This window comes from Penicillium canariense (assembly GCF_028826845.1).
Source record: "Penicillium canariense strain IBT 26290 chromosome Unknown utg000003l_segment0_segment0, whole genome shotgun sequence".
Classification (NCBI taxonomy): domain Eukaryota; kingdom Fungi; phylum Ascomycota; class Eurotiomycetes; order Eurotiales; family Aspergillaceae; genus Penicillium; species Penicillium canariense.
The window spans coordinates 631551-646419 of record NW_026622730.1 but is presented as its reverse complement, the minus strand read 5'-3'; the positions used below and the strand labels follow the sequence as shown (position 1 = coordinate 646419).

The 14869-nt window shown below is 52.4% G+C and overlaps 6 protein-coding genes across 6 annotated transcripts; 4 read left to right on the top strand and 2 right to left on the bottom strand.

Annotated features, from left to right (window-relative positions):
- Positions 1 to 266: 266 nt before the first annotated feature.
- On the bottom strand, positions 267 to 785 carry N7482_005077 (uncharacterized protein; the record flags this gene model as incomplete). Its single annotated transcript, XM_056687202.1, has 2 exons — positions 267 to 643; positions 737 to 785. The coding sequence occupies 2 exons, from the start codon at positions 783 to 785 to the stop codon at positions 267 to 269; spliced, it is 426 nt and encodes a 141-aa protein (XP_056542757.1).
- Positions 786 to 1572: 787 nt separating this feature from the next.
- Positions 1573 to 2602, top strand: N7482_005076 (AAA domain-containing protein; the record flags this gene model as incomplete). Its single annotated transcript, XM_056687201.1, has 4 exons — positions 1573 to 1639; positions 1702 to 1958; positions 2007 to 2073; positions 2133 to 2602. 4 exons carry the CDS (start codon positions 1573 to 1575, stop codon positions 2600 to 2602), a joined length of 861 nt encoding a protein of 286 aa, XP_056542756.1.
- A 1684-nt stretch (positions 2603 to 4286) lies between these two features.
- On the top strand, positions 4287 to 5676 carry N7482_005075 (NAD(P)/FAD-dependent oxidoreductase; the record flags this gene model as incomplete). The annotated part of the gene is made up of 2 exons (XM_056687200.1): positions 4287 to 5091; positions 5165 to 5676. The coding sequence occupies 2 exons, from the start codon at positions 4287 to 4289 to the stop codon at positions 5674 to 5676; spliced, it is 1317 nt and encodes a 438-aa protein (XP_056542755.1).
- Positions 5677 to 6300: 624 nt separating this feature from the next.
- N7482_005074 (putative very-long-chain acyl-CoA synthetase family protein (CefD1)) lies at positions 6301 to 8332 on the top strand (the record flags this gene model as incomplete). Its single annotated transcript, XM_056687199.1, has 3 exons — positions 6301 to 6454; positions 6507 to 7848; positions 7915 to 8332. 3 exons carry the CDS (start codon positions 6301 to 6303, stop codon positions 8330 to 8332), a joined length of 1914 nt encoding a protein of 637 aa, XP_056542754.1.
- Positions 8333 to 8471: 139 nt separating this feature from the next.
- N7482_005073 (hydantoinase/oxoprolinase family protein) lies at positions 8472 to 11826 on the bottom strand (the record flags this gene model as incomplete). The annotated part of the gene is made up of 6 exons (XM_056687198.1): positions 8472 to 8981; positions 9046 to 9249; positions 9307 to 9383; positions 9446 to 11255; positions 11312 to 11431; positions 11506 to 11826. 6 exons carry the CDS (start codon positions 11824 to 11826, stop codon positions 8472 to 8474), a joined length of 3042 nt encoding a protein of 1013 aa, XP_056542753.1.
- An 819-nt stretch (positions 11827 to 12645) lies between these two features.
- N7482_005072 (nucleobase cation symporter-1 family protein) lies at positions 12646 to 14613 on the top strand (the record flags this gene model as incomplete). Its single annotated transcript, XM_056687197.1, has 7 exons — positions 12646 to 12778; positions 12844 to 13002; positions 13055 to 13138; positions 13206 to 13211; positions 13271 to 13933; positions 13989 to 14278; positions 14329 to 14613. The coding sequence occupies 7 exons, from the start codon at positions 12646 to 12648 to the stop codon at positions 14611 to 14613; spliced, it is 1620 nt and encodes a 539-aa protein (XP_056542752.1).
- Positions 14614 to 14869: the final 256 nt, after the last annotated feature.

Here is a 14869-nt window from a genome sequence, read left to right as displayed (position 1 = left end):
TAAGCCTGGACGGGCCGTTTCAATTTGCGGCGACTACCAGTACTATGAACCACCCATCAAGCGTGATATCAATTCCCTTCCCAGTTTCGCATAGAGATATACGTGCACAATTAGTCGATTCAAGTGCGAGAGAACCGGAATATATATGGAAATACCAAAGACTTGATCATAATCCATAAACGGCTGCTACCGGTCGACATACTTCATACCTCAGCCCTGAAGCCCAGCCCAGTCCCAGGGCTTTTGAGGCCCATGGGAGAGATCAGTCATGCGACAAACCTCCACTTGCTTAGGAAACGTTGAATTGCCCATGAGAGGAACGTAGAGAGCAGCGGCTTTTCTCCTGATGATCTTACCCGAAGCGGTCCGGGGACGTCCTCATCATCTTGAAGGATATGTAGCATGTTTGGTAGCTTATAAGCCTCCATCCCCTTGGACATGATGTCTGCCCTCATGCGATGCAGAGTCGAAATCGACTCTGTCTCAAAGGGTGGGTAAATTTCAAAGCGAACCAGAGCGGCAGCATTTTTAGCGGCATCTGCATCGTCCACAGATACAATAATGGCTTCTGCGACGTATGGCATCCCCATAATGACTGCCTCAACCTCCAATATTGGAATCTGAAGACCCTGCAGTTGAATGACTATCCGTGGCATAAGGTCAGAATAAGTGCATTAGCTGAAAATAGACTGAAGGGTGCTCACAGTCCGTATTTATCCTTCCTTCCACAACATACTGGGTGCCAACGCGCCGCGCGTAGTCCCCCGTCCTGAAATAGCCATCATGGTTGAGTGCACTGTTCGTGGCTCCTGAGTAATCTAGATAGCCGCTAGAAGTAAGCCAGATGCCACGGAATCCTTTAAAAAAGCATGGAGAAAACGAACTGAGAAAAGATGATGGGGCATTTGATCAACAGCTCTCCGTGATCTGCTCCAGATAGCTTAACGAGTACATCTGGCTCTGGTCCCCCGATTGAGCCCTATTGACGAGTCTCATTACTACCTAGGGAAAATCGTCGCTCATCGATGATCATCCACATTCGCCCATCGGCTCTCGCGTGTCGATAAACTTCCTCAACACTCCTTGCCGATGCTAACGCACCAAGACTTTCCACAGTACTCCTCCTAGGAGCTCAGGTCACAGCTCTCCTGGGCTTCTCATGCTTACTCGCATGCCTGTGGAAATCCCTATGGATTACCAACAGCTGTGGCTAGCTGGTCTCTTTGCTCTACGTGACGTGACGATGTCATCCACCAGGGCTGGGCTTGTTAGCCCCAATATATTCTGGTAACTCCTCTCATCTTCTCTGTGATTTCTGTCGTTGCCTTGCCCTTCTGCCTCAGGACCTTTATTTTATCTCTGCCTGCCTGCGCGTTTGTTTCTGCCTCCACGCTTGTCTGATATAAATATCATCTCCCTCCCCTCACACAACACCCTCTACGCTCTTCTGTCTCGACATTTCTCCCTTGCTCTCTCGAAACTATTTTCTTGTGTGTCTTCGTCACATTCACCTCTTCTCTCACTCAAAATTCTCTACCCTCTACTGTCTCGAGCTTTCCGTACGCTCTCGTCATGATGGTCAGACCCAGCGCCCCGAAGTCAGGCCATCGTCCGCCCCGGATCATCGGCTCTCGACCCAGTGAGCCAACAGTGCTCTCATCACTGATGATGGCAAAGTTTTGACTGGGCAACGCAATAAAGACCACTCATTCATTTCCTGCGCCATTGCGACGAACCAGATCTACCCGGATCCTTATCTTGAAGTGTCATTTGACTGTGCCTATCATGCAGCCCTTCCTGCATCTGAACCCGCAGATGATGAGCACACCGACGCTGGGAACGAGGATAAGAAAGTGGATGCACAAGGCTACAGAAGCTTCCAGCGTGGCTGTGTCAAGTTCACTTGTCATGATGTTGCCGATTTGAAAGTCATTGAACTTGAAGCAAAATCTGATGAAGTAAGTTACAAGCGTCGTGATTTGCTGATAGGTGTTGACATCAGCCAGAATGAGCGGAAACAGATCCTCGCTGCAAACCACGAAATGTACATGAAGCGGCAAGATCTGTCCGCCGGTTAAACAGATAACTATTCAATCTGGAATCCAATGTGGTCCTTATTGACATCCCCGAAGGTGAACAGAAAGTGGACAACAGTACTAAGTCGAGCTACAACGAAGAAAATGTTGAAGCTGTCGTGGCCCTGATTGTCAGGCTCCTCGAATATCGACTGGGTAAAAAGAGCACCACCTCCCACTCCAGTGATATTTGCATCTTAACCTTTTACTCGGCTCAACAGAAGCTCCACCAGCAGGCAATGAAGAAGCTCCATGCGGACAAGCCAGGCTTGGGAGCTGACAAGGTGAAAATCGCTACTGTCAATCGCTATCAAGGCCATGAAGCGGACATCATTATTCTGGATCTCATCATTGTTAACAATCCAGGATTCACCGCTGTCGTCACCGCTGTCGCAGGGCGAATGAACTCGGCGTTGACTCGTGCCACAAGAGGGCTGTATGTCATTGCTTCCGTGAAGGCAGCAGTCGAGGCCTGCAAGGAGAAGCTACCGAGGTTCAAGTTCATGAAAGCAATCTTCGACTCATGAACTTGACTCTCGGTTGCTTCTCCTTACAGCCCTCTTGTGGCACGAGTCAACGCCGAGTTCATTCGCCCTGCGACAGCGGTGACGACAGCGGTGAATCCTGGATTGTTAGCAACGATGAGATCTAGAATAATGATGTCCGCTTCATGGCCTTGATAACGATTGACAGTAGCGATTTTCACCTGATCAGCTCCCAAGCCTGGTCGCATGGAGCTTCTTCATTGCCTGCTGGTGGAGCTTCTGTTGAGCCGAGTAAAAGGTTAAGATGCAAATATCACTGAACTGGGAGGTGGTGCTCTTTTTACCCAGTCGATATTCGAGGAGAGGTCTTGGTGGAGAGTGGAGGAGTGAAGGAGGTGGAGGGAGAAGGGTGGTGACGAAGGAAGGTCAAGGGAGGGAGGGAGATGGAATTTATATGAGAGAAGCGTGGAGGCAGAAACAGACGCGCAGGCAGAGATAAAAAAAAGGTCCTGAAGCGGAAGGGCAAGGCAACGACAGGGCGAAGAGACCAGCCAGCAACGGCTGTTGGTAGTCCGTCTGGATTTAATAACCCATCTGGATTTCAGCAGGGATGCTGGTAAGCCACGAGGAACCCCCAGGAGAGCTGTGACCTGGACTCCTGAAGGGGCGAGGTTTAGAACGGATAGATCAACCTCCATTTTGAGTGAGAAACACAAGAAGCGAGGTGTATGAGATTGTTGACGAGGGTAGGTTTGATGGGGGCAGCAGAACGCTTAAGTACCTATCTGGCACGGAAAGTTCCGTCGTTTGATCACTGGGTACGAATGGAATGAAGAATGTTTGGCAAGTCAATCAAGAAGGTCGATAGTGGGTCAATATCAAACGATCGGGAGATTCGACTCGTACGCCAGGACGAAGGACGTTGAGAGGGTTGGAGGAACAACTGAGGGCCTCGCTATATAACTCCACTTACGAACTGGCGCTTGTTAGAAACTCGACAAAAGCAACATATTTGTTCGTGCTGCATAATTCTAACAAAAAATGCAATGTCAACTCCGTCAGGTCGTTGAAGAGCTCTTTGTGTGAGTTGTTGAGCAGCTGAGCTTGAGATGTACTTTGACCTGACGTCTAATTTGCAGGGCTATCATAAGAGCAGAATTCAAATAACCACCACTTACACGGGCGTTTTACCTGCCAACTACGTCTTCATCGTCGATCTCGAGCGGTATTGACAAGGGAATCCGTTCCAAATAAAAGCGAAGGATAGTGCGTCACAAATAGTGCCCCGATCTCTCATGTCCCACCCTATGAGGACATTGTAGACTTTCACTACTACCGCACAATTCCAGGTCCTGCACGCAATCCATTTCGTGGGCTGTTGCTTTGACACCGTTCGATCACCCTATGCAGTTTCTCGGTGGCAGCCCCGCGGCTCAGAGCCACCTGACGGGCCAGGACGAGGAGACAGATCATCGCAAATTCACACCACTCAACTTGAGAGTTCACTCGCAGTCATTTTCAATCAATCTCTTGTTTTTTACTCCCCATTTAGCCAAGGTCTCGCTGACTCGCTCGCCAACTCCCCGCAGCAACGGTGTGATGCGAATGCAAGTCCGCATGAGGGACGGCTGCACCTCGACGCCGTGCAGAAGAACCACGAAGGATATCCTTCCACACCTCCTCATTTCCGAACCTTGAATGGTATCTCTACTCTTCGTCTACTAGAATGGACACGAATTCAGAGATTCTGATCGTCGGAGCCGGCGTATTCGGCATCAGCACAGCCTATCATCTGGCCAAACGATCCCCCAACCCATCGGCCATCACCATCCTGGATCGTGCCCCTCCCCCTTCTGGCGATGCCGCATCCACCGATCTCAACAAGATCATTCGGGCAGACTATTCCAGTCCGCTGTACATGAAGCTGGCCTTGGAAGCTATTGAGGCCTGGAGAAATGAGCCGCTCTTCGAAGAAGCCGGGGTGTATCACCAGACCGGTTGGATCATGATGGACGAGCGTGGTAGCGACCTCTCCCGTCGGATTCGCAAGACCTTTCTTCAGGTCCATGGGTCTGATCCGGCGCAGGATCTGACTCAAGATGAAGTTCGTCGTCACTGGAGCGGGGCATTGCAAGATGCGGATTTGAGTCCATTTGGCTCGTATTATTTCAACCCGCTCGCTGGATGGGCCGATGCCGGTCGTGCTCTTCAGATCATGGCCGAAGAGGTCATCCGGATGGGTGTGCGATACGAGCTGGGCGAGGCTCGTCGCTTGCTTCCGGGCGACCGTGGGGTCAAGGGAGTACAGACACTGAGGGGCGACATATTTACAGCCGACAAGATTCTGTTATCCACCGGAGCCTGGACAAGCCAGTTGATGACTTCCATCGAGGACGATCTAGAAATGCCTGAAAGCGACCGTGTGGAAAGCCAAATGACTGCGGCGGGGGTGAGTGTGGCCCATCTTCAACTCTCCACCGAGGAGAAGGGGCTCTATGACCAGCTTCCAGTGTGTGTCTACGGAGGACAAGGTATGAGGATATGATGAGGCGGCAATCGCAACTTGTTTGGTTCGAATAAGACTGACATATGTCGGTATAGGAGAGGTTATACCTCCCACCCCGTCCGGAATTCTGAAATTCACCAACTCGACCTCCTTCAAGAACACGATCCAAACCAGCACTGGCCATTCTCTCTCGGTGCCGCCAGCAGGAAGCCAGTCAGTTGTCCCCAAGCCTCTCCAGAAGGTTTCTCACGACTGTATCCGAGCCCGTCTGCCCCGACTCCTCGACAACAACCGCAGCGTGGATTTCTACCGTATCTGTTGGGATGCGATCACACCAGATCAACACCCAGTGATCAGCCGACACCCTCATCCACAACTATCAAATCTCTACCTCGCCGCGGGCGGCTCGTTTCACTGCTGGAAATTCTTGCCCATTATGGGCTCGTGCGTCACTAACGTCCTCGACGGAGTTAGCAACGGGGCCGACCGTGACGCGGCGTGGGCGTGGAAAGCCGCACCTCAGAGGCAGGGGCAAGGGGTCCACGACACGCTCGCGCCCACTCAGGAGCTACGCGACTACGAAAGCTCAACGGCGGGGTCGAGGCAATGAGGGAGAAGAGTCCCAGTGGACGACCCCAGACATTTATGCACGGCCCATGATTTGTACAGCTAGTCCACAATGCAGTGGCACTAGCTGAAGAGCCGAGGCGATAATCGTTGTGGCACGGGTAGTGGACGACTATGTTCCCCGCATCCCCGCCGGAATTGTGCCCTCTAGCCGGAAATAGAACTACCTCTGTGGCTGGCTCCTAGCGGGAGGGAAACCAGGGAAGCGGTTTCGTTAAGAGTCCACCTTGAATAATCGTCCCGCAGTGCGGAGAAGCTGGACGGGGCCGAGGAAGCGATGCTGTGGGCTTCGGCTCGCGACACCATCTACTTTCGTCTTCCCCTTCCACTTCCACCTCCACTTTCCACCTTTCCCCTTCCACCTTCAGCACTGATGCTCTTCCCCTTGCCAGTCTGTTGATACTGTAGCTGTCTTCGAGCGAGATTTGTTTCATTGCTCAGCAGACACACCTGGTTTTATACTCCTGCCAGATTGGGCTACCGACTCCTCGCCGTCCTCCACTGCGACTTAGCGAGGATCTATACACCACGCAAAGAAAAGACGGCCCTGAATTGGTAGAAGCATGGACTTGGGTAGGTTTGACAGGATGCGGACTCGATTCAGACGATGGAATGGCTGAGCAACAATCCAGGCACCGCCGCAGCTGCGCTCGCTGGAGGGGCGACCGTGGCAGCTTATCTCAATGCCAAATTCCACATCAGGAAGGACGTGTCCGTTGTTTGGTCTCTGAAGAAGGGGGAGCGCTTGTATTCGCAAGCCCGTGAGTCTCGCTTGATCAGTGATTGGTTTGCATGGTACTCACCCTGACACAGTCGCAAAGGGGCAAGCAAACCCCTGGTTCATCCTGCTGGAGACGGTTAAGCGACATCCGGACATGATCGCCCTCTGGACACGGGAGCAGTCGTATACGTACCGTGATTTGCAGGAACAGGCCTGTCAATATGCGAACTTCTTCCTGGCGAGTGGTGTACGGAAGGGCGACCTTGTTGCCTTCTACTTGCAGAACCGCGCCGAGTTTATCATAGCTTGGATCGCTCTTTGGAGCATCGGATGTGCCCCGGCAGCCATCAACCATCACCTGACTAGCGATGCGCTGGTGCACTGTCTGAGGATCAGCGGTGCGAAGCTCACCTTGGTGGATGAAGATCAGACCTGTATTGCGCACATGGAAGAGTGTCGGGATACGCTGGCTGGCGAGCTGGGCATGGACCTCATCACGCTGGATCAGGATTTCAAGGCGCATATTCGCACATTTCCCACCACTCTCCCGCCGAAGGAGCTGGCGCTAGGGATGAAGGGCGAATTTCCGTCTATCCTACTATATACGTCTGGGACCACTGGTATGCCAAAGGGCTGTGCATTTACCGTGGCCCGACTGTATACTACATCCACCGCTCGGCGCGATGCAATGGGCGATAAGGAGGGCCCGGATGGCGACCGCTGGTATAGCTGTATGCCATTGTATCACGGTACCGCCGCCATGAGCCTAATCGTGTGCCTGATAACAGGTGTCAGTATTGCGCTGGGTCCGAAGTTCAGCGTACGCAATTTCTGGAAGGATATCCGTGATTCGGAGGCAACTATCTTCGTCTATGTTGGAGAGACAGCCCGGTACCTCCTCGCGCCTCCGCCGTCACCTCTCGATCGCAGCCATAAGGTACGGTGTATGTATGGCAATGGGCTCCGCCCGGATATCTGGGAACAGTTCCGCGAGCGCTTTGGTGTTCCCGAGGTTGGCGAATTCTTCAATAGCACGGAGGGTATATTCGGTCTGTTTAACTACAACCGGGGACCATTCACAGCCGGCAGTGTTGGACACCATGGGCTCTTAATGCGTGGCCTGTTGCATAATGTGTTTGTTCCAGTTGCCATTGACCCGGAGACAGGCGATGTCCTGCGAGACTCGAAGACGGGATTCGCTGTTCGAGCGAGGTATGAAGAAGGTGGGGAGATCCTTGTGAATATCCCAAGCAAGGAGGCGTTCCAGGGATACTGGCGCAACGATTCTGCGACAGAAAAGAAGTTTCTTCGGAATGTGTTTAAGGAGGGCGACCTATACTACCGCTCTGGTGATGCCTTGCGCCGCCAGAGTGATGGGCGCTGGTACTTCCTTGACCGTCTTGGAGATACTTTCCGCTGGAAGAGTGAGAATGTGTAAGTTACAGTTCACAGTTAACTCATCTCTTTCCGCAAAATGAGCCCAGCTAACCCCGTTCCTAGTGCAACTGCCGAGGTCTCCGAAGTAATTGGCAAATTCCCCGGTGTCCAAGAAGCCAACGTCTACGGTGTGCGTCTCCCCAATCATGAAGGCCGTGCCGGCTGCGCAGCTCTTCAACTTAGTCCAGAAGCCCGTCAGTCTTTTGACTATGCCGCGCTCGCACGCTTTATCCGCTCCAAGCTGCCGCGTTATGCAGTGCCTGTTTTCCTCCGGCTCGTCGACAACCCGACGCACATTCACAACCATAAGCAGAACAAAGTCCCGCTGCGTGACGAGGGTGTCGACCCTGCTCTTATCGGGACAAAGATTCCTGATGGGCAGAATAATCGTTTCTTGTGGATTGCTCCCGGCGATGAAGCATATACACCGTTTGGAAAGGAAGAGTGGGGTAAAATTGCCGATGGAAGTGCCCGGCTGTAAAGGGCTTTGGGGTTGGTAGAAAGCAATATAAGTATTAAGAGGATAAATCTTCACGTACACGACGTTTCTTCGCATCGGAAAGTCTGCCCACACTGTAGATTATATCACTTGCCTGCTCTTGTAGGAGCCCACACAGTACCTATACAGTTACTCGGTTAAACTCATGCACTACACTCCTCGGTTTTTGATATGGCCCCAGACTCTTCCATTTCATGTCCAACCCAAAACCTTCTGGTCCACCCACGCGCAGTCCTCGCTCATCGTCCGTCCAGAGCGGATGCGCCGACATACCGATCACATTGACACGCAGACCATATCTAAGCTCCTGAGAGCCAATTGCTTCGCCGTCCTGGCCCAGAATTGAGATCAAATCCGGTACTGTGCATATTACTTCATGGCGAAGTGTATCGTCCGGATTAGCCGCGTCTGCGTACGCGGCGAAGAGATACTCGTTCTGGAATGGGATTATCAAGCAGCGGCTGTCGTCTGGGCTTGAAGTGCTCACATCGCCTGTCATGCTGGACGGGTCCTGTTCTTCAGTGCTAAGAGGGGCAATGGTACACTGGCCCATCGTGTAACCGCGGCTGACATCGCGCTTGACGTCGATGATCTTGCCGGTATATAATAAGCGGCCGGGTGCGGTTGCAAACTAGAATATCAAGTCAGTGAGCATCAGGTCTCGGACAAATCCAGAGTGGTAAAGGCTAAAATACAATAGCGTCGATTAGGTTTGTCTTCGATCGCCGGGCTTGGTGAACGGCACGACCAATGTACCAGGCTTGCGAGACGGTGTTCGGAATGGCATATTGCTTGATCGCCGAGCCTGTCAACGGGGTGCAAGCTACTGCAATCTTAAGCCCCAGATCCACGCATTGCGACCGGAGCATAGTCTCAACTCGCCGATTTGATTCCGCTTTCTAGGTATTTATTTTAACTCTGGATACCGTTGCAATGGGTCCCATGCATTGACTCACCAGCACAACTGCCACATTGCCCTTGCCATCTGCCGCGACACATGGAGTAATGGGCTCTCCATAGACATATGGGGTACCTGTATCCGGCTGAGTGAGCAGTTTTCGCGCAGAAGGAAGAATATATGATAGGAAGACCCACCGTGCTCCAGAGAAGGATACGCACGACCCATCAAATCACCGTCCACGACGGGAATGTCGTAGTAAACACTGGTCGGGAAAGTCGACAAGCCGTTCCCACCACCGATCTCATCGGCGATGACAGCCTCAAAGTGGGTGTATCCGGAAAGCTTCACGGAATAGTCGACTGCAGTCAGAATCTCCGTACCGGCCGGCATTCTCTCGCCCGAGACACTAGGAGCTCCATACCACGATCCAAACACACAAACATCGGCATCTTGGAGGCTCTCTGGGGCGACAACCCTCATCGTGCCTTTACCTTTTGAATTGCGGAGGCTCTCTAGGCATTGCAGGTACTGCAAATATGAAGGTCCACCTCCGCCAGTGCCCAAGACACCGGTGCCTGTCGCGATAAACTCAAGATCGACAGGTGCGATATACCACACATGGTCACGAACATCCGGTCGATAGGCGTCAATGTCCATGAACGCGGAGAATTTAACAGAAGACGCAAGAGTCTCGACTTCAACCTTCTGCCTGAACTTCTTTTCAGCTTCGCGCTCCGCATCTCCGTTGATACCGTGGACAGTAGTACCACTCATGTGCGCTCCGTTCACAGCCGGCACATTAGGCCCTGGTAGGGCCAGCGTGCCAACGGCCTTGAGGACCAATCGGGTGGCTTTGTTAGTGACATATTGCAGAGGCAGCTTATCAATAGCCACGATTTTGATACTGTCTCTGTCCGCGCCGCGAGAAACGGCGGCTTCGATGGCTTGATGCTTCGCCTCTTCAAGCACGGCCTTCTCATCACGATCCGCTAGAATCTCGATGATATCAACCTCACCTGCGACCTTTGCGATAGCCGCGCCGACAGCGTTTGCGGAGTCATGGCGTGGCGGGATGATACATTCCGCAACGCCTTCTAGGTCGTCCATCTGGACGATCGATCCGCCACCAACTAACAATAGTGTAACGGGCAAGTCAGAAACTTTCATATCTTCCACGGCCCGCTCAAGAATCCTCTTTATTTGAGCACGAGCCTTTGCGACTACCTGTGATGGAATCCCATGAGCTTTGGAGACGTCTCCGATCTCTGCCTTTCCAGAGGCTACCACGATATCGGTTGTTGTCATGATCTCGCCGCCGAAGACGAGGGCCTTGCTAGTCAGATAATGGCCAACGGACTCGGGACCAACTTGCACGCGGTCTGTGTCGGAGTCATAGAAGACGTGACTCCCTCCGCCAAGGCCCACAGATAGTACCTCCGGCATTGAGAAGGCCGTCCGCACGCCACCAACTTCCACAAAATTGGGCGCCTGTCGGGGGAACCCCGATGGGAACAAGGCACAGACATCGCTCGTGGTACCGCCAACATCGATGACCAGTACCTGCGTCTCCGATCTTGCATTAGCTATGCCGCGATCGAGTGATGCTAGGTACGCCGCGCCTGTCATACTATTCGTTGGACCAGACGCAAAGGTCTTGATAGGCAGCTCGGCTGCGGTCGCAGCATCCGTGAGTGTCCCGTCGTTCTGCGTCAGATAAAGGGGACAATTCAACTGAAGCTTAACCATTGCTTCACAGAAGGCACGAACGGTGCGCCGTGCCAGGGTCAAGATTGATGCGTTGAGAATCGTTGCGTTCTCGCGCTCGAGTAATCCCACGCCACCAATTGTATGAGAGCACACCACCGACAAGGATGAGTCTTGCTCCTGCATGAGCCTTTTGCAGGTCTCTTCGTGAAGTCCTCGGTGATCCAGGGGAGAGAAGACTCCCACGACGGCCACAGCCGTCACACCCGCTTCTTGGATGCTCTTCACGGTGGCTTTGACCTGTTCTGGGTCGAGAGAGGTGATTTCGCGACCGTCGATTTCGAGTCCTGGCTTACTGTCAACAACGATGCTGTAGCGTGGAATTTTGTGTTGTGCTCTTCACCTCCATGTAGATAAAACACCGGCCCTTTCATAATCTCTTTCAGTGCGAGTGGGAAATCCGAGAATGGAGGAACCTGATCAACATCCATGCTTAGTCCTCGTTTCTTTGCTCTTCTCTTCTGGACTTGTGGGCGCTAGAGATACTGACCTGCGTCGTGAACGGCCCACACAGGCGGACAACGGCCACTTTGCTCAAGCGCCGTCCATCAGCCTCAACTACCGCATTGACAAAATGAGTTGTCCCAATTGCGACACTGAGAACCTCTTTACGGTCCACTGCGGATTTGGACAGGACATTTTCGATAACGGTGTGAATGCCCGAGGTTACGTCTGCTGTAGTCGGGGTTTTGCTAGAGGCACATACGCCCCGAGATTCCGAGTCAGTGCCAGCGATGTCAATGATGGCCGCGTCCGTGTTGGTGCCACCCACATCGACACCGATGCGATAGGGGCCAGGGCCTTGAGTCATGGTGAAAACACTGGGGGATAGGAGATGGGAAAGATGGAAATGAATTTTTTCCCCGTGGGATCACCGCCTCGTGCGATATCCGGTTTATTTCTGTCATTTTAGGTCGCGTAGCATCTATGAGTTCCGCGCGGGCGTTGGAAATGTCTTCTGACAAGCAACAACCTCGTTAGCCGAGCTGATTATCCCCTCCAAGCTGCTATGTACCCACTCCAAATATCCCAAAAACATGGTAGCAAATCGGCGCTGTTGCCTAAACACAACTGTGTTTGACACATCGACCATTATGCAACCGCATTGACTCACGCGCCCTCCTCCCCTGCGCGAGGTACGGAGTCGCCATGCTCTTATCGTGGAATGAGGAGACCCCGATCGCCAAACCCCACTTACCACGCTGGAAACCCGAACGTCAAACTGTCCACCTCCCCGATAGGGACCAGCGCTAAATCCCGGCACGGGGCGCGATTGTCTCTTCGTTTTACCCCAGAGAGCAGGTGCCATGGCTCGGCGTGGCGGGTTATGCCGGGGAGATGCCGAATCGAGTAAGGGGGACGAGACTAGGCTGGGATGGGAGATTGTCGATAAGATTGATAGGCGAGCTATTCGAGGCTGAGCCTTCGCATTGGCCGTTTGAGGTGGTAGCCGATCATGGAGATGATCGGTAAACATTCAAGTGCGGAGTAGATAAGTGCTGCGGTGCGAGCTAGCGGAGCGGCCTGCAGTCCGGAGTCTGTTATTCCGGGATCTGCCTCTTTCCTTGCTCTCTATGTCTCATCGTGCGCACCTTTTTTTTTCTGATCATTGGGCCCTCTCGTTATTGAAATGAAGGCCTTTCTTAAGCGACTCGAGGTCGATAGCGACGGTGGCCCTGTGCCAGACCGATGGATCAACAACGATATTAAGCCCATCGAGGCCAGTCGCCGAACCTGGGGCTTTTGGACCTTCCATAACTTTTGTAGGAGACAATCAGCGCAGAGTATTGATTTTTGATTTTCGGGATGCTGATCTAAATGATTCCAGGGGTCCTGGTGAATTCGAATATCTCATCTTTTATGACGGGCAGCTCTTTGATTGCCCTTGGACTGACCTGGTGGCAAGCCATTATTGCGATCGTAATAGGCCAGCTCCTGTCAACCATCCTGGTCGTTGTCAACTCCCTCCCAGGCGCTTATTATCATTGTGAGTTAGATTCGCAAGCATCTCGGATCCCCTCATCCTCATGGTCTTGTAGTGGGGTTCCCGGTTGCCAATCGATACGTGTGGGGCATGTATGGCAGTGCATTTGTGATTTGGAATCGCATTCTGCTTTCAGTTGGTAAGTGTCTGGTTCTGTCTCCCTCTTCAATCCTCGTTATTCGGATCCAACTGACTGTTATATGCAGTCTGGTGTAAGTTGAAGTCCCTTCCGTCTCTTTGCCGCGCGCAACTGGCCAATTGACCAAACAAGACGGTTTCCAATCATGGATCGGCGGCGAATGTGTCTATGTCTGCCTCCAAGCAATTTGGCCCAATCTGGAACAGCGCATCCCAAACCACCTCTCTGCATCGACCGGCACTACGTCAGCCAGCTTCGTCTCGTATGTCATATTCATGGTAATCTCCCTGCCGGTGATCTATGTCCGTCCGCATAACCTCAAATATCTCTTCTACGGCTCCGCAGCCACAATTCTGATCTTTGAAATCGTCTTGTTGATCTGGTCGCTCGCAACAATGGGTGATACTGGGTTCGGCTCCACGATATCGGGCCCTGAGTCCAGTGGAGGCTCGGGCTGGAACATTGCATTCGGCATTATCAGTACCATTGGCTCAATTGCTGCCGGTATACTGAATCAGAATGACTATGCGCGTTTTGCGCGAAAGCCTCGAGATGCGGTATGGGGGCAGCTGATCAGTTTCCCGTTCTATGCCATTACATGCGCTATCGTTGGAATTTTGGTCACTGCAGCTACGCAAGAACGCTTCGGTGAGGCCAAGTGGAATCTTCCCACGCTTCTGAGTGCAGTCATCGAGCACGGAGGGTCTCGCTCTCGAGCTGCGGCGTTCTTCGGCGGTGCCGCATTGGTGATCTCTCAGATTGGTGTCAACGTTCCCGGGAATGCTTTGGCTGGCGGTGCGTACTTTTTCCCAGCTCGCTGCGAGCACCATAGCTTACCGTGCAATGACAGGATTTGATCTGGCTGCGACGTTCCCGCAATATATCAATATCCGCCGTGGAGCTTATCTCACAGCTTTGGTTTCAATTGCTTGCAATCCCTGGAAACTGGTCAACACGGCAACTACATTCTTGGCTGTTCTCAGCAGCTACTCGGTGTTCCTGGGGCCAATGACTGGCCTGATGATCTCGTCGTACTTCATCATCAACCAGCGCAAGATCAAGGTTGATGACCTTTTCATCGGAAATAGCTCCAGTATCTACTGGTACACGATGGGGGTAAACTGGAGGGCAGTTGTAGCTGTGAGTGGCTCATTTCGAATAACACCTACTTCTCCGCTCATCTTTTCTAGTGGATTTGTGGTACAGTCCCATCATTGCCTGGGTTTGCTGCTTACGTCAAACCCAGTGTCGTCGTGCCCACTGGCCTAACACATATATACTATATTTGCTTTTTGTCTGGTCTGGCTATTAGCGCCGCGGTATACTGCTCTCTGCACTATTTATTTCCGGTACTCGCGGTCCGGGACTTCGTGCAGACGTCTCCACCAGCTGAGGTACTGATGCGCGAGTATCGGGAGCGATGGGACCGGGGCGATGAAGTTGAGACAATCCTGACGGAGACTACCAAGAGTTAAACTTTGGTTAACAGCTACATAATTCAACGCAAGTTTATTTGATTGGAGTCAGGCAGTATAGCTCCGTAGACTGAATCTCAGCCGCGTCCCGTTTCACCTGTTCAAGTATTCCGCCACAGAAATTTGCTTTTTGTACAAATGACATTCGAATTGCTTTAGAGGGTGATGGAATATATTGAAACATTCTTTGCCGGGAAATACTCACCGGTCAGAAATATTTGTCCAAAAGCGCGACATACAGAACAGCAGTCTAGAA